The 25982-nt window shown below is 38.5% G+C and overlaps 1 protein-coding gene across 1 annotated transcript in view; it reads right to left on the bottom strand.

The window, feature by feature from the left end:
- Positions 1-25475, bottom strand: part of LOC115761563 (headcase protein) — a 100448-nt gene extending 74973 nt beyond the window's left edge. Inside the window, 1 exon segment of the mRNA XM_030703348.1 lies at positions 23955-25475. Within this exon segment, the coding sequence (XP_030559208.1) occupies positions 23955-25189 (1235 nt within the window). The 5' untranslated portion in view covers positions 25190-25475.
- Positions 25476-25982: the final 507 nt, after the last annotated feature.

Genomic DNA, 25982 nt, shown 5'->3' with positions numbered 1-25982 from the left:
ATTTGAATATAATTACACAAATTGGTAACAAGAAAGGCAGCAACAGCAACAGCAGCAGCAGCAGCAACATTAACAGCAACATTCAACTGAAATTGGCTTAAAATGAGGCAAAAGCAGACACGCCCATTTGCCCACTAGTTACCTCTGCGTTCACTTGTTCAGTGGTTCAGTGCGCTTTCTACAATACATTACAAGCCAATTTTATTTTTGCAGCAGCAGCAGCAGCAACAGCAACAAAACAAAAGGTTCAACAAACGAAAATTGTGCAAAAGCAGCCGCAACAGCAACAACAACAACAACAACAGCTGCAGCAACTTGAAGTGTTTAAGTAACTTGTAACAGTAGCGCAACAAATAAATTTATTTGCCATTGCAGCAGCAGCAGCAGCAACGCGGCCGTTGGCAACATCCGAAGCGCCACTGGGCAACATGTTGCTGCGGCTGATCACGACGGCAACAACAGCAACAACAGTTGCTGCGGTTGTTAATGAAGATGATGTTGCAAAAGCATTTTGTGCCGCCTTTACTCTCCTTGTGACGCTCGTTGTCGCTGCTTGTGGGCGTGGCTGCCACACTGCAGTTGAAACCGAAAGCGACGCATCGCCGCTTTCCTTTTCCAGTGTTGAGCAACTGTTGCCCCTGCTGCCAGTTGCCTTCAGCTGCTTGAGAGATTAATTAAAAAACTATCCACTTTGCGATTGCGAGTCGAGTTTTGTTCTCACGCTACCCGCTTCGCACAATACTATATTGAAATAAATATATGTGTATACATTTGTATATGGAAATAATTATAAAATCAGGCACGTCGGTTAAAAGCACGCGCACACAATTTTAAATACGCTTTATTGTTATGATTATTTAAGGCTTTAAGTTTTTGTTTGTCCTAACTTTCGGCATTACATAGTTCAATAGTGTTCTTTGAAAGTGACATATATGTGGACATATACTACAAACATGCCCGATCAGCACCCATGCTCGAACCTATATAGTCGCAAGTTGAGCTTCTGTTTAAACAACTTTGTTGCTTTTCACGATTTACAAAACTTACAAAATCTTGCCGAAATCAGCCTACTATATTGTATATATTTTCTTTGTGCTTTAATTTTTCTATTTGCCTTGCAGCTAACAAGGGTATTAAATCTTCGGCAAACGCGAAATACAATGTTTTTAGTTTTTTTTTTTTTTTGTTGGTTTTTTGTTTGTCTTGTGTCGTTGTTTCGCCCAATTGGCGTAAGAAACGTGCCAAGATCGGCACCGAAAATTAATATGCAATTAATCGGGCACAACAAGGAACATGCCATCAATACTAAGCATATTAAACAGCAACAACAACAACAACAACAATTGATGTACGTGCACATGTCGCAGCAGAAGGTAAAAATGTGTTGTCGATAAGCGATCAAAAGCGACAGCAACAACTGCGAAGCGACAGCTAAAAAGTCACCTACTGAGGCGCAACAACAACAACCATAAGACAATTTTAAGTAAACCAACAAACAAATAAAACAAAAAACAGCGCAGAGGAAGGAGACGTACTCAACGTAGCCGCACCCAAAAATGTGTCAAAGATCAACTGACAAAAAACGTCGGACGGCGGCAAAGCAATAAGCAATATAAAAAAAATAAAAAAAAAAACAAAATAAAAAAATTTTTTTGTAATATAAAAAAAATATATAAAGCGTTGCCCAAAAAAAGGAAACTAAAAAAATGCAATTGAAAACGAAACTAAAACTGCAAAAATATAAAGATTTAAAATAATAAAAAAAGATTAAACAAAAACTTAACTAAGGCCCAACAAGTTTGGCGCCGTGAGAATAATAATTAAAACGTGTTGCTCTTTATTTTGAAGCCATGTGAAATTTTGCGCTTGGCCAGTGGGTGGGTGGGCAAAGGCAAAGGTGAAGCAACACAACTGACGACTGGGCGTGGCGCAAAATTAAGTATATATTCACAACAAATTATCAAGAGCTACAATAATAATGAACAAAATAAATAAATAAATAAAGAAACGTCATTTAAATGGCAAAGTCTGACTGCAGGTGCGGCGATCTAATCGCTTGCCCAGTTACCAATTGCACAATCTCTGCGCAGATTAAGTCGAGGCAGCGCACCAAATCGGGCCAAATCGCCAACTGTAGTCAAAATGCAACTAATTAGAGCCCAATGGAACTAACTGAAAATGTCAAGCCAAAATGAAGATAAGATTGGGATTGAAGCAGCGCTTGAAGCTTGGATTAAAATGAGCTTAACTGGAGTTAAGAGCGTATTAATTAAGCTTAAAAACGACATTAACTTTTTTAATATTAAATGCTTTACGAAATATATATAAACACTATTTTCATAGGATTGAGCCCACACATGTGTATTAAAAGTTCCTTTAGATTACGTGAAATATTTCAAAGCGCATGAAAGCATAAAGCAGTGCTCGTAGCTTAGATTAAAATGAGCTCTTTTAATTTTAAATGTTTTTGCTATACATAAAAACTATTTTCATAGAATACAGCCAATTCAATTGTATGAAAAGTACCTTTAAAGCACATGAAAGCTTCCATAGCACGCTTTAAAGCACGATTGATCACCGCAAATGCGATACTTTTTTCTGTTTTTCCAATCAATTACCTACCTAATAGTACTCTTTTTGCAAACGGAAATAAAGCTTTATGTATAACAGCTTTAAAAGCACATGAAAGCTTAGCTATAAACTAACAAGTTGTTTGTTAAACCCCCTTATTCGAATCGTTTCGGTTTTATATTAGTATTTAGCTGAAAAGATTAATCATATTATTTTAGGATAAAGAATTTAATTTAAAAAAGTTTCATATTGCTCTCAAAAGGCACACAAAATCTTTGACGTCTCCAACATTAAAAACTAGTTGATCTTTCACACTACAACAAAACAGCATACAAAGCACATGCAAGATTGTGGTAATCAACGTGTATACAAAGTATGTACAAAGCGATCTATTGAATGCATTTGCAGGCTGTTAAGCTTGTTTAACTATAAATGAACGCTTTTTACACTTTCAGCTAATGTCATTGAGCAATAATCATTCTAAGTAGTTGCTGTCAACTTTTACCAAGTACTTGTACCCATTTATATACGTATATGCCATGAGATATGCATTTCAAATTACATTTCATTTGCAAATGTCAATTGGCGAGGGCCGATAAATTTCTTAACAAAGCAGCACCATTCATACTTAGCATATATATAAATGTGTGAGTGTGTTCATATAGTATACGCACGACTACACACGCATAATGTCATTGATAGATTGTCCATTAAGCGGGTGAGTGCGATAAGCAGAATATGTCTAATGAAAGGCCTTCTTTCTTTACAGCCAAGTGTGATGCAAATGAAAGCCAAAGTTGAGCATTGATAACAGGCGAATATTTGCCCAAGTGCGAGCCACACAACAGTCCCCAGCCCCACCCAACCTCTTCCCAACACCAACAAGACAGCAACAGCTCCAAGACAAATGCAGCTGTCTGATAAAAAATATATACAAAATTTAAAGGCGACTTATCAAGAGCCTTGAGCCTGAAAGCTGCGGCGCCTTAATGCAATATAGCTCAAAGATATATAATGGAATATGTGCCTGCATATATATGGAGCTATGACAGCTGATCTTCTCAAGTGACCCACTTGGCGCGTGTTTGCGTATCAGCTACAACAGCAACAACAACAACAACAGCAACAACAACAACACTTTCATTTTCACAGCCATGAAACAACAATGCATGTGTCTTGTCTCGAGTTGCTTTGTTTAAATTTGTGTTTCGTAAATATTTGCGTGACTTTTTTTATTTTTGTTTCTTGAGCGTTTTTTTTTTTCACTTTTTTTTTCTGTTTCTTGCTTTTTTAGAAAGTGCGTGCGCAATCGAAGTTTTTAGCTAAACAGCCGCCCAGTCAATAAATAACCGCTTCATGTCAATAAATTACGCAAAAAACTTCAACTAAACGCTGCCAGCAACAACAGCAGCAAAAGCAACAACAAAAGCATCAGCGACTGCAACAGGCGAATGAACGCCACGCCGACAATGCACTTTGCCAAGGACAGATTCATTGAATAGTGCGACTAGATTGAGTATAAGTATGTGTATGACTATGAGTGTATGCACGAGTATGAGTATAGGTATGAGTGTGAGTGCGAGCGTGCATATAAACGAGGGAAGCTCAATATATAGACCTCGCATAATATTATTCATTATAATATCACAAAATACATCTTAACAATGCGAGCTCTTAAGCAAGTTGAGAAATTTAAGACAAGTCATTTAAGTCTGAATATTGCATGTGTATCCGCTGAACCGATGTGATTATTTAATTAAAATAGAATTTTACTGCGAGCTTACTAACTGATTGATTGACTTACTGAATGACTGATTGAAGCAGTTAATAAATGAAAGATCGATAAGAAGCAAAAAGCCGCAGTTTCGTCTATTATACTTTAATATATTCATATTTTGATGGGTGAAAAACATGTACAATCTATCGCTTCTCATCGATAATTATCGATTACAATTGTTTATACTTCCGAATCAAAATATAGCAAACACATTCATTATCTATGGAATCGCATAGAACTCGTTCTATATGCTTGTTATTCGACTTATAAAACAGCCCGCGTTCTATTCGCCTTGCATATTCGAGCTGCATGCAATGTAATGTGTAGAAAATCAACGCCGGCGGCTGCTTAAAAATAATATAAATATCGTAAAATAAAAAACAAATTTAAAAGAGACTACAAGGCGTATGCGCAATATTGACAGTGAAATCGTAGACCGATTGGGGGTTTATGTCTACAATAAATACGTGTATACTGAAATACAAATACATAAAGATTGCAAGTGTTATATATGGTTTAATGGCCGCTGAAACAAAGCGCAAGGTTACAACAACAATAACAAGAATGGAGCTAGGGGGGCCTAAGAACTCTAGGAAATGCCAACACACAGTCAGACAAGGGACCGCCCGACTGCCTATGTGTCTGTCTCTCTGTCCGACGTTCTGTCTGCCTGTCTGCCAGTCTGCCAGGGGCAAAAGCTCCACTTTGCTTTCGTGTCTGCATTTGGTTTTTAATTTTTAAATATTTGCCATATACGCTGGCAGTGTGTGGGGCGTGTGGAGGGAGGGTTAGGAAACATACTTCAATGCTTTGTTTTCATTCATACGGCCGATGAAATGCCAGGCACGTACTGTGTTTGTGTGTGTGTGTGTTTGTGTGTGTGTGTGTGAGCGAGTGTGCACTTCAAGGCTTCGCTTTTTCCAACCATATAACGCATATATATTCCGGGATTTGTCGATTTTTTTGCTGTTATTTTAGCCTTCAATTATCTAGCTGTACAGCATGAATTCTTTTTTAAGTTTTTTAAACATTTTTTTTTTTTTTTAATTTTTTCCAGCTAAAAAAATTGACAGCTGAATAGAAAACGCGACGCACAGCGGTGGGGCGGATGTCTGCCAATGAATACGTATTTTTTTGCAGTGCAAACTTTGCGCGAACGGCAAATGAAATTTTGAAGTTTTTTCAGCGTTTTAATCAATATGCAAATAATTTTGCATGGCTGGAAAAATTGAAAGTTTTGGATGGTTAATTAAAAAACATAAATTGTCGCATAATGCAATACGCGAATATTTCATAAACTTTGGCATCAACTTTTGTGTGTGGCAAGCGCGACGGGGCGACATTTGTTTGCCTAACTATTTGACAGACGCGACGCAGTCGACGCAGACGTCTTAAAGTGCATTTACCTTAAAGTGCAGCAAACGTGTGGCGTGTAACCAAATGGGCGTGTGGTGTGTGTGTGTGTGCGAGTGTGAGTGTGAGTGTGCAACTGTCATGCGTGGCACGTTTTTTTGTGCAATAGTATTGACTGTTGTTGCCGCTGTCGTTGTTTCTGTTGCTGCTGCCACCGCGGTTGCCCCATTGCCGACTTGTTTAGTTTGACCAAGTTGAGCTGGTAGGCCAGCCTAATGAACAGCAGCTGTCCCCAAACCCAGACGTATGAGTAATATAAATAAACACTATTAAAAATTTGATTAACTATTTTGAGAAAAAAAAATATATATAATAAGAAGCTTAACTTTTGCAGAATACAAATCTTTCAAAAACACCAGACTGATTGATAGCTGTTGACAGCACCATATAATATTGATCCGTTGATATATGATGTTCGTTTATATATGTCTAGAAGCATAATAAAGAAGTGCAGCTGTGTGTTTAATAATTTAATCCATCTCAATAAAACTAAACATATGTCAACTTGAAAAATAAAATTATTAATTGATCTGCATCAGATCTAGAACGTATATACTTTATGGTGTCGTAGACGTCTTCACATTTCATGAAAAAATTATAATAACCTCTGCAAGGTTATACAAAATTAGTAGGGCGTGTGCCAGCATCTATAAACAATTAAAAATCCATAAATATTATAAGTAAGGCACATTAAATGAGCAAAAAAACAGCACATAAAAAGAAATAAACTTGCTTTAAAATATCATAATCCGCCTGTTCAAATTAGAAATGTAAACTCATAACTCACAAAGCAAATCCTCGTCTCTTTTTCAAGCTAAATTTAAGCTGCCGCAGCGCATTTACAAATTTGGTAACTTCAAGTCAAATGTAATTTGACAGTCAGACGGCCACCGACAACGTAATGAGCGCCAGTTAAAATAAAAATAATAATAAAAAAATATAAATAAATACTAAAGTCAAAAAATCAACAACAACCAAAAAAAATACAAATAAAACGACGCACAGAAAAATAAAAAAGATTTAGCCAAATGGCAATTGACAACTGGCAAATGCTTTTTATGGCCATAATCAATTGTGCTGCGACTTTTAAATGGACGCATAAAAATATATATACACAAATTTACAAATATATATATAAATTGAAAATTGTGCTTAACGTTTGAACAATAAACAATGCTTGCATAATTGATTTTTTGATAAACTGATTTCACAATTCTTAAATAATATTATTACAAAATAAATTAAATAAATAATCAGTTGCAAGCGCTGTGCTATTAAACACAAAATAATGCAAATAGGATGACTAATTGCAAAAGCCGCCAGTGCAGGAGAGGACAAACAAATGTTTAAAAACAACTTTTAAATTTTCTCTAAAAAACAAAAAGCACTTGTCTGGCTTGTGTCCGGCGTCTGAACAATGCGACTGACAAAACAGACCATAAAAAAACACGGACAGTTCAAGGATGAGCACAGGACACGGCGTCCAACAACAGCGACAGCCAACAATAAAATCACACAACAAGTAAGAGGGCTCCAGTCGGGAATGCACGACTAGGAAATACCCTGACGTTTCTTCTACCAACAGCTAATACAACTCGAATAGGGAAGGAGGGCGGCGGATGCTAAAAACTAAAAGATACTGGATCTTTATAAACTATTCTAGAAGCTATGTACATGTTAAACTTGGTTACTCGAGCTCGAAAATAAGGATTTGGATATTGATTTTTGTCAATTACTTAAAAACAGGGCACGTTACCGATTAGCAAAACTCGTAATGCGAGGCCACTACGAAGAGCTACTTTCAAAATTTCAAGTCTCTAGTTCTTATATGGACGGATAGACGGACATGGCTAGATCAAGTCGGCTATTAATGACGACCAAGAATAACTTGATGATGTCGGAGATGCTGCCTACTGCCTGTTACATTCGTTTGCACAAGAACATCATACCCTTTTTACCGGTTTCAGGGTATAAAAAGAGTTGAGAAATTGAAAAATAAAAGTTACATATTCCAGCGAGCCAGACGACAGTCATAAAGTTGAATGAATGAATGAAATGTCTAGTCATTGTCATTGTGCAAACTGATGGGCGTGGCCACGCCCAGCTCCAACACAGACTTGATCGCGTAATTAGCGCGTCTGACCCTACAGAAGTCCCCCGCCGTCCCCTTCCCCCCAGTACCCCCCTTCGCGCTGCAGCAGCAACAGTCGCATAAATCACAAGCAGCGTCGCGCCCAGTTGTTGGTTTGTCTAGGGGCCACTCAAGGCGTGTTGTCCTGCTGTCCTGCCGAGCACTGGCGCCAGGATAACACAGAATGAAAATGAAAATTGATAGCGTCGAACGGTTAAATATTTTATCGATTTAATGCGCACATTATAGTCCAACATACCCCCTTTCGTTAAAGCCCGGCTACAACATTTTAAGTCACATTTTGTGTAAGCCCTGGCAAAGAAGTTGGCCCTGATCTTGGCCAGGTGCCTGGCGCTGGTTGGCTGCATTATTAACGAGCCGCGCACCATCTTTTTGGAGAGCTGCTAAGCCGCTTAAGTAAAGTGGCAACCGTGTTGCAGGCTCATGTTGCATGCACCCGCTGCGCCAAGTGCTGAGGCATTTTTCAGCAATTTTAAGCTGTCGTCTTTTGTTGTCGTCTTGGGTCGCCATTTAACCCAAACTCAAACTCAAACTTCAAACTGCAAACTGCCAACTTGGGCAAGTTTTGCTTTTGTTTCAACGACTTCTCATTGTTTTTGTCTGTTCAATAATATATAAACTTTAAATTTTTCAATTAAAAAACTTTTCACTTGCAGTTCGAGACGCTGTTGAAGACGCGCTGCTTCCGCCTCTGTGCTACAGGGCTTTACCATACCCTGTTCGTGCAGCATAAAGGGGTGTGTCTTAGTTATCAATTGTGTTCTACGCCAGTTTTAGAGTCAATGCATTATTTATATTGGCTTACTTGACAGATCTAAGCCAAACATTGCATTTGCCACGCCTACTATCACGCACAGAATCAAATTGAATCGTTTTAGGCTGCTTTCCTGCTGAACACAGAGTATCACGCAGCCGGGTTTGATTTTCCTGCACTATCTTTTTATTTCCGTTGGTCCTGTGCTGTTCTTTTTTTGGTTGCAACTTGTAAGAGTTCCAACTTACGGCATGGAAATGCAGGCGCATAACTGTAAATAATTTGCCGAGTTGCTGAGGCTTTTGTGCGGCAGCAAGAAGCAATGCCAGGAACAAGCCATGACAAAGAGGAAGTCGACAAGAAGTAGGAGCAGCAGGAGCAGCACGAACGGTAGCAGGAGGACAATGTTGTGTCTTTTGCGGTTATCCCATTCCTGCGGCTGTCTGGACCCCTCTCGGTCCTGCTCCGTGCTCCGTTCATGACGCTGCCTTACTTAACATGTAAATAATGTGCACGAAAAATTATGAATGCAGCTAATTAGCTGCCAGGCAAGCTGGCTGCCTGGGTAGGGCGGGACAGGGACAGGGACAGGGGCAGGGTGCAGTTGCTCCTGCTGGAAGCGTCTGCTGCGCGTGTTGCATATTCATTATGTCATTGAACCATTAAACTGCGCTTAAATGTTGCTTTATGGCGCCGCGGGGAGCGTTTAACTTAAAGCGTCAACAAATCGCACAGAGAGCGAGAACCAGCCAGAGAAAGGAAGAAAGACAGAGAGATCATCTTTAGACAATTCCCAAACTCACCCACCGTCAATGAGGCAAGCGCAAAAGTTGTGCGCCATTTGCTGCGATTTATTACCTGCCCGTTGCGCCACTTGAGACATTGAGCCAAAATCCCCACTTGACTTACCTGTAAAGAAAACAAAAACAAAACAAAACTTAAATTGAGTATGAAATTTCGTTTTAGAATAGGTTATAATGAAAATTTTCCTAAAAATTTGGTTAATTTTTGGAGGGGAGAAAAAAAGTGCTTTGTATATAAATATATATATATGTAAATAAATATATATATATATATATATATATATATGTATGTTATATATTATGTATGTATTTCATATATATTATGAATGTATGTTATGTATTTTATATGTGTTCTATATGTTATATACGTTATGTTATGTGTGTATGTATGTATGTATGTTATGTACCTATGTACATTTAATATATAAATATATAAAAATGTAAAAAGGTGTAAAATAATAAATTTAATTTATATGTGAGCAACATCAGGAAATACGATCAGGGACATATTATAAGTCTAATGGGTGCTATAAATACATATAAAAAATAAGCAAACACTTAATACATCAATAAATTTAATAAATATTAATCAACTTATATTGAGACTAAATCCAGACAAAGAAATATTGAAGGAGCACGGAACAAAGAAAAATCTGGTTTTCACGTTTAAGCTGAGCTACAGTTATGCATATGTATTGATGCTATATAAAGTGATATTAATTCAAGAAGGGTCGTTGAAAAAAAGTAAAAATGATAAATAATTTTTTACATCTTTTGTTCTGGGGCTAAACTTGACCTGAAAATCAGCCAAGAAGTTGTTTGTGTTGTTGTCGTCTTTCTTGTTGTTGCTTTATAATTGCTGTGCAACAAAAATGAACAACAACAAACGGCGAGAAAAAGTGCTTTTCATAAATGTTGAATGGCGGCCGCGTAAATAAATAAAAAGTTCGCCTTTTGGCCATTTTGGCAAATGTCCTGCAATAATTTTAACAGTCGCTGACAGTTGCGGCCAACAACAACAACAACAAAAACAACAACAACAAAAACAACAACAACAAGAACAACAGCAACAACAATGACAACTCAGGCGGTAAACGAAATGATGCTGCACATGGCCATGTTGCATGACTTTGTAAACTTAAAAGTCAGTTCGAAGTTCGAAACAAGTCGCTTGCCGGAGTCGTTTTTCAGTGAGGAGGGGATCGACCCCCACGACAACCCTTCACGCTGCAGCTTGTTTATGCACGCGATAAAATTGTTGTTAAGAAAACGAAAAAGAAAAAAAAAACAATGACGAAAATGTACTCTGTAAAAAAAGCCTTGCGGTTGCTGCCATTGTAACTGGGCCTTAATCTTAAGGTAGCATCTGCTGACGGTTGACGCTTTTTTTTTTCTGCTTTAGCTCTTCTTCTTTTATACCCTGTTTCTTTTCAGCTTCTCAATGGCATTTCATTGTGTGCATCGCAGCGGCTGACTGTGGAGCTGCCCATGGTCTTATCGGCTTATAAGTAGCAAAAGGTCTAGGCCATAAATATAATAAATATTACAAGCAAGAACATTATGCGAAGTATATGTGCGCCATACATCTCTACATATAAATATATTTATAAACATCTATATATAGCCAAGAACTTTGTGTGTGGCTTTATGCTAAATCAGAAAGCAAAAAAGGAGTAACAAGAGAGGCAAATATAATTTTGAAATATGAAAGACTGTCTGAAGAAAACTGCTTTTTTTTTTTGGTTCAGTTTCTGGCAATTGTTCCATATGTAATTTGTGTGCTTAAGAGGGCTAAATAACTGAGTTAAAATAGACAAAAAGCTAAGCTAGAGTTTAGGTAGATTTATTAAAGCACAGCCAAGTTAACAAGCCGATAGGGTTGTCAACACAACCTCGTATACATAATATCAGTGTTGTTAAAGTTAATAACTAAGGCTTTTAGTGTTGTAAATTGCAGCTTATTTTAAAGATATCAGGATTCAGACACACGATTTTGAGTGTTATTAGTTTATATGAATATTAGTGTTCTAAATGAAGATAATTTTAACGAAAAAACCACTCTCTTCAAAAAGAAAACGAAAATTACCAATTACCTATTTGAACAGAACCTCAGAAGATCATTACGAAATTTCATTTCTTTCTACACTGCTTAGTAATAGTTCAAACTTAATTATTCAGTTTAGAGTTTTAAGCATTAACATATAGATACAATAAACTAACTGCAGTTCAAAAATTCAGCAACAATTGTTCTGATAACCTATATATTTGGGTTTCCAGAGCTGTTAACCACAAACGCATATCTATCAAGCCAAAATAAAACCCAATTCTCTTTTTTATACATTTTTATAGTTACTTTCTTTTCAATTTATGCGGCATTGATATAAATCTGAGGCAAATGCAATTTTTATGCGCTTTTTGGTTAAATAAAATTTTATCGACAGCCTAAAAAAACGAAAGTGAAGCCAGCGATCGCAATAAATGTTGCATTTTTATTATCATTTTTTTTTTTTTTTTTTTTTTAGTTTTTTAGTTTGTGCCTGTTGTCATCAGTAAAGACGGGCGCGGGGGCACAGCATAAGGGGCCGACGGGACTCGTCCCAGGCACTCGAAATGACCGAAAGTGAAAGTTGCCTCGCTTTTTTTTTCTTTTTCTTAGGAGTAACTAAGTGTTGTGCACATATGAGCAGGTCTGCCTGCCTATATATATGTGTATATATATATATGTGTGAGTAGCCTGTTAAAGATCTTTCATATCTTTCATTAACTTTGTCGCTGGGCTGTGCGATGGTATTTTTTTTGTGGTAGTTTATTTTTTAATTGCATCAACTGACAACTTAGTGAGGGGCTTCTCGTATTTTTTTTGTTTTCAATTTTAAACATTTATTTTTAATTGTAGCTGGCGCCCGCAAGAAGTTCAATAAACTGCCAGGCAGTATTTGTTGTCGTTGCAGCTAAATTGCAACTGTTTGTTGTTGCCAATGTTGTTGCTGTTGTTGCAATAGATACGTTGCAATTTTATTTGAACGCCGCCTTTCAAAGCGCCGCCAGGCAATAAAAAGCCAACGGCGTTCATCGAAGCCAACGAAGCAGCAACGATCATTGCCAGAGCTCATTGGCCTGAAGTGTTGCAGTTGTTGTTGCTCTTGCACGTGTGTGTGTGTGTGTGTGTTGTTATTATTAATTATATCGGTGATTGGGTTGTCCATAATACAACAAAATTGTGGCGTGCGAAAGTTTTTTTTTGTTTTTGTAGGAGTTTTGTGATAGTTGTTCGAGCCAAACGAAAATATACTCTCTCAATTGACACATGAACTTCGTTATTTAAGGCAGAGGCAAAACCATACCATATAAAGGCAAACCTATAATAATATATATGCACATTTAGAAAAAAGATCTTGCTTCAAGTCATAAAAGTCTTTCCATTTATTTTCAAGACTACAGATCCCTTAGAGACCACTAAAAATATATTCCCAACCCTTTAAGACCTTAAGACTCAGTTTGAAAAAGCTGTTCTAGCTTCTCAATTTCACGCTTGTCAAATATATATACGGAAACATAAGAATACAAGAGTACAAAAACTTATCTAATAGATAGCGTATAACATTTTCAATTACTTATAGCAAACACTCAGTTTTATAAGTAACCTTTTCCAGTTTAACCTTTGCTGACAGTTCATTTCCACTTGTTTGATTTGATAAGACACCTCAAGTACACTAACTTATAGCTCGTATAGCTCAACTTTGCATTATAATCGCATTTCGTGCACAGCGGAGCCATTTAAATGTGTTGTATATAGAAAATATGAAGCGAAGCCCCAACGATTATTGACACCTACTCAATCACAGCAGCTTCGTTGGCGGCAACAGTCAGTCATTCAGTTAGTGAAGCATGCAGCATGCCACACCCCCACACGCAACGCCCACAGCAGCAGCAGCAACAGCAACAGCAAAGCGCAAATGAAGCTTAAATTTTAATCGCCTCTTTCGACAAGCAGCTTGATGATAATGTTGATGATTTTTTTGTCGCCCATTGCTGAGACGCGCTGCAGATGCCACAACTAGACAGCTCTCGTCCTGCCACACATCCTGGCGGCGCGCAGACAGACAGACAGACAGACAAATAGATGGACAGACAGAGCGTAGCGACGTTCAAAGTCATTTGGTTTTATGATTATTAGCTTGTTTAGTTCACTCTCAAGTACTAGGGAGGGCGGGGTGACGGGGTGGGAGTGTTGTTATGGGTTGTGGCGGGTCTTCAATTTCTTTCTTTAGCTGGCGGCAAACATATTCTTTATGCTTATATAATATCTATTTAGTTGCAGTCAGCAAGTGCTTAGTTTGCTTGTTTGCTGCTTGTTTGTTTTCTCCAACTCTCCAAAAGAGGGAGAGAATTAGGGAGAGAGAGCGAGAGAGTGAGAGTGTGAGAGAGAGAAGGACAACCTCTGCTTTTGGCCATTTCTCTGTCACGACTGATTGCGTTTCTCTGGTGCGATAACCGTTGCCATTTGTATCTTTCCATCTTATGCTCATAACAATTTGACGCTTCATGATTTTGATCGGTTACAGGGTAGCGTGCGGACGGGACGGAACGGTACGGAGCGGTACATATGCTCGGTGGATTTGCCGGCCCTGTTGGTTTTTATGTTAACAACTTTTGCGTTTTGCTTAATTGAATAAGTGTTGGTCATGGCCAAGCAAATGTCAATGGCAATGCAAAAGAAGCAGATGCAAAAGAAAGGCAACGCGGAGCAATTAAATATACGTGTGTGTATACACACATACATTACCCACTGTTAAGAAGCGCAGACAAACTGCAGGCATTGGAAGAGCGCAATACAATTTGTATACCCTGTACTCATTAAAAATTACTTAAATGGGGTCTTATAGAATTACGCAAGCAATTGTAACAGGCACTGGCAGGCTTCTTTGAAACAATAAAATATATATATATACTCTTTATTAGAGCAGAAAGCACCAAGTACAAGAGCTACCGATTTAAGACTCGATCAATGGATTCTTCTATAAACTCTTGGTTTATATACACACGTTCCCCAAAAATTGAAAGAAATATTTGTACGATCTCAGGAACTAGAGGAGCTAGGCACATGAGGGCTTAAAATTTGTTATAAAGGTTCTTCTTTTCCTTATTCTTCCCACGATATTGAAAAGATACCTATTCGATCTCAGGAACTATAGGAGCTACAGATTAAAAGCTTCGTATAAAGGTTCATCTATGCGCTCTTGTTCTAAATACTCATGATCCCCTAACATTGAATGTAATATTTGTTCGTTTGCACGAACTGCAATAGCTACTTATTTAAAACATGGTAAATAACTACTCACTCTTATTGCTTTATAAGACTGAGGAACTTAAAAGCTTCTCGCTTAAAACAATTTTATTTTTATTTATAGCAATTAACTCTTTACAGGGTATCTCCCAGGAGAGCGCTCACTACTCATTTCCTTTTTGGGTTAACAGAAAGCGAGCGCATGTGGCGTTGATTTGCGGATTTCGAACGGACCCCAAATAAAAGTCGAACCCCAACAGCATGACGAGGACATAAAACGCGTTACGATTGCCTTTTTTTGGTGTTTTTTTTTTGTTTTTTTTTTTTTACGGGTTTTCGTACTTTTTGGTTGCATGCAACATTAGCAGGAACAACAATGACTGCAACTTGACTCTTGGAGCCTTTGCTCAGTTTCTTTCTCCTTTTTTTTTTATCCAAAATTTTTGTTTATGGCAATATAACCAAATTATTTTTACGATGAAGCAGCAAAATAAATAAATACATTCATGTTTCCGTTGTTGAACTTGTTCTTGTTGTTGCTGTTGATGTTGATGTTTTAGGCTGCACCAAACGCATTTTAAGCTCTGCAAGGGGCGTGTCTGTCGATCATTAAGAGCATGATACAGTGCAACGAAAAGCTACCAAAATTTATAATCTACCCGTGAGATATACAATGATTAAAGCTTATCCAGAATGGAATGGGCCCTGCAATTACAATTACCACTCGACGCACACATAAATTACAGGCTTAACTGCCAATTGTGAAGCGCAGTCCAAGAGTGAAAATGAGAAATACCTCAAGCTAATTAGAACTACCCGAATTATCCTTCGCCCAAAGAAGAAAATTGTGGCAGCCTTTGCAAATTTGCAGTCTGCTGACAAAAATAACATTTTTACAAAACAAACGTTTCTAATATTTAAATTAAAAATATAATTTCTAACGAAATTTTCGAATGATTTTTCGTATTTTTTAATTCCAGCAACTCTATTTATGATCATTTTTTATATAAATAAATAGAAATTGTAAAACATATTTTCAGTTAGAATCTAATCAATTGATATTAAGTGCCAATAATTAAAGACGAGATTTATTTTCTTTGTCAGTCCAGCTATATGTGCTAAGTCTCCTGCTAAGCTGATTAATTTATTAATTAACTTTACCCAAACTTCATGCTCTGAGCAACTTTCGCTTAATTAACAAACATTTGCTATCGAAATGGATCAAAATCAAATGATTTATGACTGCCAGACGGCAGCAGCAGGCGGCATACAGTACAGAAATTTTCAAATTTTCCAACCCAATGCCAAGTCACCTCCTCCCCCCACAGCCCCTGCTTCTGCTGTCTGTGTTGGCCAAATGAAAATTGCAACTGTGCCCAAAACTAATAAACAAATAAAAGTGGACATAGAAAGCGTCTGATGCACACGCACAAAAAGGATGCAAGCGACACAAATTGCAAATCAAATGCACTCCAATAGAGCACACACACACACGCACACACATTGCATTTGCATGCATTAAGCGTGAGTCTGTTTTTTTTTGGGAGGGTGGCAACTGAATCGTTTTAATGGATATCAAATAGGGCACAGGCAAGCAAACCAACTAAAGTGAGTGCTGCCTGTGAATGAGCGAATGGATGTGTGAGTATGAGTGTGTGTGTGTGTGTGTGTGTTGCTCTTGTGGAGCCTGTGGCACCCGTGGGGCAGTTGCAGACAAACACACAATTTTGGTTTTGTTCTGCAAAAAATGTGAATGCGAATACGAATACGTGTATGAGTGCGCATATGAGTACATTTCTATATGCATATGTGTGTGTGTGTGTGTGTGTGTGTGAGTATGTGGAATTTTTCATTCTTGCTCCGAGAGCTGCTTTCATTTACGAGCCTCGTTTTTACTGTTGCCAGTTATGTTGTATTATTTTTTATTCCATGTTGCGTTTTTGTGTCTGGCAGCTGCTCGACGGCAACAACAACAGCTACAACAACTACAACAATGGGGCCGCAATATTGATTGCAATTTCAGCTTGCAGCAGAGAGGCGCAACTGCGCGCCTGCTGCTGGTCCTGGGTCTGGGCCAGGGCCAGGGCCAGGGTCTGGGTATGGGCCTCGCCTCGTTTGGCTCGCACAAAAGCCTAAATGCGCACACACACACAACCACATGAGGGCAGACAGATAAACACGGCACACACACTCACACACACACACACACATTTACATTACGGCTCTTTGCCGGCTTTGGCAACTTGAAAGGCTTCAGTTGGCTCAGCATTTTGCTCTACACGCTTCCTGTCCTGCATGTTGGCCATAAGCCAGCGACTCCTTTGCAGTGTGTGTGCATGTGTGTACGTATACGCTGTTGTTGCAGCTGCTGGTGGGTGTTGCTCATGCTGTGGGTGTACGCGTTTGTAATGGAGTTTGGCCCTGGCATTGTCTGTTGGCAATGAAAATCCGACTGGAGGGGGACATGAAGTACGGGGCAGCAGGTTCAAAGGGGGGAATGGGGATGGAGGGGCTTGACAACGTCAGACATGCGCCGTTCGATAGGCGACTGATGCATATGTGTGCACATGTGTCTGTGTGTGTGTGTGTAAAGCGTAGGCGCAGGCAGGCGACAGACAGAAAATACAGATACCATATATAATATATGTTTAACTTCCCAGTTGAATCTATCAATATCTATCTTCAAAGGTAGACAGTTACTTTAATGTATAATAATGCAGCGAAATTTGTTCAAGCATTTTGTTTTTTGAACAAGAATATAGATAAGCCAAAAGTTTGCTAGTCATGAAATTTCCACTACCTTTTTCAGCACTTTTGCATGCATTACATGAATTATGGCTTTTTAGCATTTGGTTTCTACTGAGTTATAGAAAAACATATATATATTTTAGCTTTTTTTCAGGCTGAATTACATGAGTCATGATATTTTCAGTACTCCAGCAAGCGATAGTTCGTTTTTTAAATATATATTTTTTGAGGCATATAATACTTGGAATAATATAATGGAAATAAGTATAGCATACAAATATATATATATAACAAAATACTTCTTTTTAGCACTTGGTTCCCCCTTACTATTTAAAAAAAAAGAAAGACCAATAAAGTATAATAATATATATAAATATATATGTAAAGCTACATAGACTTTTAGCTTTATTCAAGCTAAACTTCAAAGGTAGACAGTTACTTTTCGTAGGCATTTAACTTATTTTATGTGTATAGTATAGCTTAGTACATATCAGCATTTTTGCATGCATAACAAGAACTACTTCCTTTGAGCAGTTTATTCCCGCTGGGTGCTTGGCATAGGTTATGCCTGTGTGCTTTCTATGTATTATGTGTGTGTGCGAGTGTGTGTAAGGTATGCGTGTGTTTTTTGGCAAAGATTTCATTAATAGCAGTTGCGGTCAGGTGTGGGTAGTAAAAGGTTGGAGCTGGGTGTGTTGGCTCAGCAATGCATACTTTATTTGCTTTTAAATAAAACTTGCCCCCAGCTTTGTATTTTTCTTTTCAATTTTTTTGCCAGCCCGAGGAGCTCTTTTATCATGCATGTGCTTTAATTTGCAAATGGTTTATGTGACTTAGAAGGTATTTATTTTAGCAAGCGATATGTTCTCATGCTGTTAATAAATTTAATACCTGGTAGTTTTGCTTAATTAATAACATTTAAGAGCTCTCAATAAAATATATACTACTTGAAGAGTTGAAGCAATACATATCTCTTTCTCTTCCTTTGCTGTTGTACTTCTCTTATAGCCCAAGCCCTAATTGCGTAATTGAAAATATAAGTTCTGAAAAATGTACTTTATTGAAAAACTTTTTCCCCCACGAAATGCCTGACTATAATTTCTAATTGTTTACTGCCAAGTGTCAATGTGTTTTTTTAATGTTTCCTCAATTTAGCTGCAAATGCCCTATGACCTCTGACCGCCCGTAGCACAATTCATTTCATGCTTCGCTGCGGCCCCTACACAAGAGGGTTTATTTGATGTGTGTATTCGCAATATAAAACAAACCTAACCTTACACAAAATATCAATAAATATATATATATATATATATATATATATATATATGTACATATATATTTAAGTATCGAGGGAACCTATTCCGATTCTCTCCACACACAAACAAAACAACAACAATTGATGTAATGGCAATTTGCTTCCGCCATAATAAAAATTTTACATTGCAGATTTTATGCTTGAAGTCTAGACGACAGTTTTGGAACGTGCTCAATTAGTGTTATATGAATTACTAGCTAGCCCCGCCGTCCCGTCCCGCCCCGTCCCGCCTTCCCGTAGTCGTGTCCAAACCCAAGAACACAAAAAAACAAAAACAATTTTCACATAACATCTGGCGGCGATGCGAATGACGCGACGCGCAATAATACTATTTCATAATTTTGAATACACTCAACTCTATACACATAAGTAGATACATATTCACACAGTATATACTTATACAGTGGGAACTCTTATAACGGACACCCCTTTTGGGCGGACATTGCCAGTCAAATCATTCTCCCTCCCTCCTTTGGGCAAACACACTCCTCTTACCCCACAATCACAATCACTGCCCATCCAAGTGAGTTTTCACTGTATATATACATATAGTTTTTAACTTGTTCAACTTGGTACACGATATGGTTTAGAGGGTTTGGGCGGGTGCTCCAATACGACTGCCTGGCGCGGTCCTATAATCAACAACCACAATAAATGTCGTGCAAAATTTGTTAATTTTCATTATACCAAAAATATATACAACTTTTCGAGCGGGTATACTGACTATATACACAGAACGTAACACACACGCATTTAGATCAAAAATGTTTGCAGATAACTTATCGATAACATTATCGTTACGAATATGATTCAGAGAGACTATCGATAACGTTAACGATTATAGTTGTAATATCTTGTGTTTTAATAAGTTAAAGGCTAGCGATTGGTTAAAGATTTGCACACATACTTTCGATAACAATATCGAGCCTTGGGTCAGAAGAATAACGATGACATTCTCGATTAACGGATATCGGAATGAAAATTTCATTTATATGCTCGGCGAGACTATCGATAACATTATCGATTAACTGTTATTGAACTTGTAATGGCTCGATTGGTCAAAGAGTTTCGAACACTTTTTCGATTTAGCATTACAGCAAGTACGTGGTATGTGCCATAGTCGAGACTACCCGTCAGCATTCTGCAAGCTAGTTAAGTACAATTTTTCACACCAAACGCGTCGCACTTCCGCGCGAGGGCGTTGCAAAGATTTGCGGCTGGTGGCGTCGATAAAAACAAATTCGTAGACACTCGGTAATTGTTTTTCATATACGTTTTTGTTTTTGTTTTTGTTTTTTTTTTTTTTTTTGCTATCTTAGTTGTTGTTTTTGCGTCTAATGCATCTATTTTTGCGCAAGTATTTGCGTTGTGCCCTGCGCAATTTGTTTGCAATTGAGCGTTAGTTATTCTGACACCCCCCCCCCCTTCCACCTAGAAATTCTTTAAAAAATTTCAAAAACTATTTGAAAGCACGCATGATGGCAGCGAGGGGGAAGAGGGCAATAGATTTGAAGAGAGCACACGACGAACGGACTCGACACACGTGGGTGTGAAGAGACGAGGAGACGTGTGGGGTGGTAGAGGTGGCAGAGAGAAGGGTGCTGTAGCACACAGACCATGACTAATCACAACAGTGGGGGGGAGGGCATAAATCACTTGCAGACAAAGCAGCGAGAGAGGTCTTTAGGCTGTTGTTTGTCTGTTGTTGTTAAAGTTGTTGTTGTTGTTGTTGCTGCTCCAAACAGGAAGAGCTTTCTGCAAAATGAAAAAGTTTCGCTTTAGGCAGGCGAAAGAGCAGCAGAAAATAAAAATCATAAAAACAAACGCCCAAACAAAATGAATACATAAAATAAGTCTTAACCTTGACATTGAATACGACGAATACATAAAAGAAAATGCCGGCAAACACGTTATACACACACACACACACACACACACACACACCTCTATAGAAGTGGGAGTGAGATAGGGAGTGCGCGTTTGTGTGTGCCTGCAGAGCTTAGGCGCGCAATGGGAGGGAGGGGGAATTTAATATGTATTAAAGTAAGTAAGAAAAATGCCAGAAATGTTTTGTTTATCAAAATAAGAAAGGAAAAAAACACGAGTCGCCGCGTGTGGCGCTAAAAATAGCAAACAAAATAAATTTAGCAAAACAAAAATACACAAAAAAAAAAAGAAACGATAAAAAAAAAGCTGCTTTTATGAATTAAAAAGCGCGCACGCAAAAAATAACAAATCAGCCGGTTTTTTTATTTCTTCTGATAAGCAGCAAATGCAATCCACAAGTAATAGCAATGCGGCGAGTGAGAGAGAGAGCGAGAGGGAGAGCGTGAGAGAGAGAATGCGGCATAGGCGCAGCAATTGAGCGCTTGAAGCGAAAACAGATGAAAATTAAATCAGAGAACAGCGTAAAGAATATGCGAAAGCGGCGACAACAACAAATGTGAGTGCAAAAATAAATGAAAACAAATAACACGGCCTTGAAAACTGGACAAAAGACAGAAGCACGACAACAACAGAGATGAACAAAGAGGGAATTAGAAGAAGTTTTTTCATATCTTGCTGAGGGCTGCGGCGAACCTACTTGGAAGCGCAACAAATGCAGAGCAGCAACAGGGGAAGGGTTTAATCTCGGGCCAAATATGCTGCACAGGCTCGGGGATCTTGCTGTGAACGAAAAAACAAGCAGAAACAAGACACTCCGCGAACAACGCACATGCACGCAAGTACTTATAGATGTATGTGTGTATGTATGCATGTATGCATGTGTATGTGTTGTATGTTAAGTGAGAGAAGAGCTGGAAATCAACAAGAAATAAAAGCAAAAAGAGGGCCACAACCAAAAATACAAACACGATCTAATTCTTTTTTTTTCTGCTTCTATTTGTGCCATGCTTCTGCTGCTTCTTCTTCAAACTGTTGTTGTTCAACGTTTGCTGCTTGTTTTGCTCTTTGACGAGCTCACATACATACATATATGTATGAGTGTATACACACACACATACGTACGCTTGTATTTTTATCGAGCGCTGGAATAAATTTTAATGCGCGCCCGACGACGAATTCGCTTTAAGAAACGGAAATATTAAAATTGGGCATAACGAAAATAAAAGTATAAATGTTTGTGTTTAAGCTTTTACATAGTTCTATATATAAATATGTGTTGTTTATTCATTTCAATAATTTTTTGATTAATTTCTCATGATTTTTATGCCATGCGTCAGCCGAGCCGAGTGCGTCTCACATGTGTCAGGGCAACTCTTCAATCTGCGCCCGCAGTGGCAACACTGGCGACCTGTTGGGTTGGGGCAGAACGAATGACAAGGAGCAGGCAAATGGCAAACCTTGACCCAAAGTTGTGGATAAAAACACACACAAACAGATAAAGCAAGCGGCAAAGGAAAGCAAAAATAATAAACTCAATTCGATAAAAGTGAAACTCGTAATGCAAATACAAGCACAAGCACACATACACACACACTGACGCACATGTACGTACATGTGTATATAAATAAATAATAAGTGTGCGACCAAAAAGGAAATAACAAGCAGAATGGCAAGACACAAATTGAAATTCGCGAACAGAATGCCGCAAAGCAGCGATCAGTGCGCGAGAAAGAGAGAGCGCGAGATAGAGAGAGCGATCGAAGGCAAAAGAGAGCGAGATCGCGAGAGAGAGGGCGAGAGAGAGAGAGAGCGTGGAGTCGTTAAGTCTGGTTCATTTGCATAATTGCAAGTGAACTTCCTTGAAAATATTTACCAAAAAAACATTGTGATATATTTTGAAAATACTTATTAAATATATTCACATTTAAATATGCAAGTCCATGCATATGAACATTAACAAATATTGAATAAATTTCCTTCTTATTATTTTTTTTTGCAGCTGTTTGGCAAGTGAGAATCGCTGTCGGAATTATCAAGGTTATATAAGCCGCTGCGCTGTGGCGCAGTCCACGACAAACAATTGCTTTTAAACACTGGCCAACACAAAATTGAAACCAAGTTAGCAAATAGGATAAAATTTTATTAAATTATTATACTGTCGCCTCTTCAGTTTTTTTATATAAAAGAAAAAAAGGGTCTTATATCACTATATCACTAACTGTCACCTCTCAGATTTTTTTTTTTTTTTTTTTTTTTAATTTATAATAACCTTTTCCTATGTTATGGACTTGGTTTGGTTTCTATATTGGTTCCGAAATGAAAAACTTTCTTGCGTAACTATTCTTTGTGCACTTTTTTGCTAAAAATTAAGACAATTTCAATACAGGTAATAATTAAAATAAATATTGTCTATTTGCGAATTAATGGGATTTTTCATGTTTAATATTCAAAAATAAGCACAAAAAAAAAAAAAAAAACAGTATGAAAAAATCCATATATGGAGTAAAAGTAAATTAAAAAATATCTATTCGCGAATTCAATGGGGTTTGTTGATATTTAATCTTATTATATTGTGAATAAGAAATACAAGAAAAAAATAAAACTAAAAAATAATGTTAATATATCGAATACAATATTTAAACTAAATAATATCTATTTGCGAACTTAACGTACCTCATTCATATTTAAAAATAACTCAAGAAAATAAACAAAAAATGCAAACAACAATTTTCTAAACAATAAGAATACCCAAAATAAAGAATTAGAGTTCCTAAATATTTAATGTATATCAATTTTTTTTGGCAGTATTTTTAAATGTAAACGATTAACATTTCAATTTAAAATTCTTAAAAATGTTTAAAATATATATTTGTTTTTAAGTTCAATTCAAATTTTAATATTATTCAATTTAAGATTCACTTTAATTTTAAGCAAACAATTGTAAAAATTAACCTCTTCTTTTCATAAATTGTTGAAATCCAATTATAAAATATAATTATGGCAATAAACTTTAATTTTTTATTAAAAACAAAATTTCTGATTTTTGCAAATGACATTTCAAACGTATTTTTGTTGTGTAGTGTTCACGCAAAAGTTCAAATTTTGCTTTTAATTTGAATTATTGACATTGCGCCCACATGTTGGGAAAATTTGTTCGATTTATATCATGGCACTAGCAGGGGCTTGCGGGGGCTGACTTTAAAAAGGGGGGGGGGGGGGGGGGGGGGGAGGGGTTGTATTAACTTACCGCACACGCTCCGAATAGATTTCGACTTCTTTGTTCTTCTGCTGCTGCACGAGCTGCTGCTGATCGTAGCTGGCGAGAGGCTTGAAATTGCTGATGTTGGCCAAAGCGGGCAGCTGCGGGGGCTGCGGGTTGGGCGGCTGCAGCAGGCACTTGGCCAGGCCGAGTCCATTGTGCTGTTGCTGCAGCAGCTGCAATTGTTGTTGCTGCAAGTGCAACTGTTGCTGCTGCTGCTGCTGCTTCTGCACGGGCGACAGCGAGCTGTCCGCGCTGGACTGCGAGGCCGAGGGCGAACTGGAGCCGCTGGAAGAGAGGCTTCCAGCGCGAGCGCGCAAATCCAGGCCCAACACGTTGCTGTTGCTATTGTTGTTGTTGCTTATGAGTATGTTGCTGAGGGTGGCCACCACGCTGGCCTGCAGGCCAGTTGTATGGTTGTTGTTGTTGTTGCCGCTGCTGCTGTTGTTGTTGTTGTTGTGTGGCAAGCCGGAGCCAATGACGCCCACATTGGGATTGGGCGTTAAATTCGCCGAGTTTGTGTTAAGCGGCGCGAGTGCAACACTAGCCTGTTTCTGATTGCTGCCGTTGTTGTTGTTGCCGTTGCTGTTGTTGGTGTTGGTGTTGTTTCCGTTTCCGTTGCCGTTGCGATTGCGCTTCTTTTTGGCCTTCTTTTTGTCATCGTCTTCGCAGCTGCTGGCGCTGCCGCTGCCGCTGCTGATGAGCGGCCGCTGGAAGCAAACGCCCGTCGAGGGCCACTCGAGATCCTTGCGCAACTGTCCGCGTCCGCACTTGCATATGCAGTTCTTGTAGACCAGATCGTAGCCCTTCTTCGTCCACAACTGCTGCACGCGCTGCCGCTCCGACCAGCTGCGCGCCCTGGCGCTGCTCTTCAGCTGCTGCAGCACGCCCGCCTCCCACCGATCGAAGCAATCCCGATGCATATACTGGCCCACGTTGCAGTTCTCGTTGTTGCACAGGACGCGCACGCAATCGGCCAGGCCCTGTTCGTCGAGCGCAATCAGTGCGTCCAGTTTGACGCATTCACCGTTAGGATAGCAGCAGCGCGTCAGCTGAACGCCGACGCTGAGCGTCTGCTGCATGGGCGCCATGTTTGTCGAGTTTGACGTCGCAAAGTTGTAGAGTTGCGGCGGCTCCTGCTGCAGTTGCAATTGTTGTTGCTGCTGTTGCAGTTCTTGCTGTTGGGAGTTGCCGCTGCTGCTGCTGCTGCGACGCGGCGCCATAAATTCGCACGTGTTTCACGAAATTTCTTTTTGGCTATTGCTTATTGCTTTATTTGTATTTGATTTAAGCCTCGCTAAGCAGCTGCCTCAGCATGCTTTTTTTTTTTGTTTTTTGTTTTTCTTTATGTTAACTGTATAAAATGTGTACACAAAATTGCAGTCTATTTTTGTTATTGTTATTTTATTGCTAATGTTATACCTGAGCTGAGTTTACAACGCGCGTTTCTAGTATCAAAAAAATTGTATCAAGTCTCCTTTTGATTATTTTTTTTTACATGATTTGTTTTGTTTTTTGTTTTTTTTTGCACACACGCACAAAAATTGTTTATTTGGCGGCGCCGGCTTGTGTTTTTTTCTTCACACACTACACTCTGGCCTTGATGCGTTACATTTTTTTGTTATATATTTATTGAGTAGGAAAATATTTATTATATGCATATGAAACGTATTCGATGCCGTTTTTTCTTATGTTCTTCGCTGCTTTTGCATTGTTTCGCTTTGCCCACTTCCAATTTTCTTCAAGTACGGCGAACGGAGAGTGCTGCGAGAAAACACAACCAACCAGATCAAAAGCGAAATTCCAACTAAATGAAACGAACGGTACACACGACGGCCGAACGCCCAGCGACGAACAACAAACTGAAACTGAAATTCAAAACACGCACACACACACACACACGCGCGTGCACGCGACCGGCAGAGGCAACACAAACTCATTCGTATTATTGATGTCGTTGTAGTTGTTGTTGGTGGGTGGATGGGTCGTTGTGAGTTGTTCGATGTTGTCGGTCGA

Source organism: Drosophila novamexicana, unplaced genomic scaffold (genome assembly GCF_003285875.2).
Source record: "Drosophila novamexicana strain 15010-1031.04,08,12 unplaced genomic scaffold, DnovRS2.1 tig00000485-arrow-pilon, whole genome shotgun sequence".
Classification (NCBI taxonomy): Eukaryota; Metazoa; Arthropoda; class Insecta; order Diptera; family Drosophilidae; genus Drosophila; species Drosophila novamexicana.
This window is presented reverse-complemented; position numbering and strand designations above follow the sequence as displayed.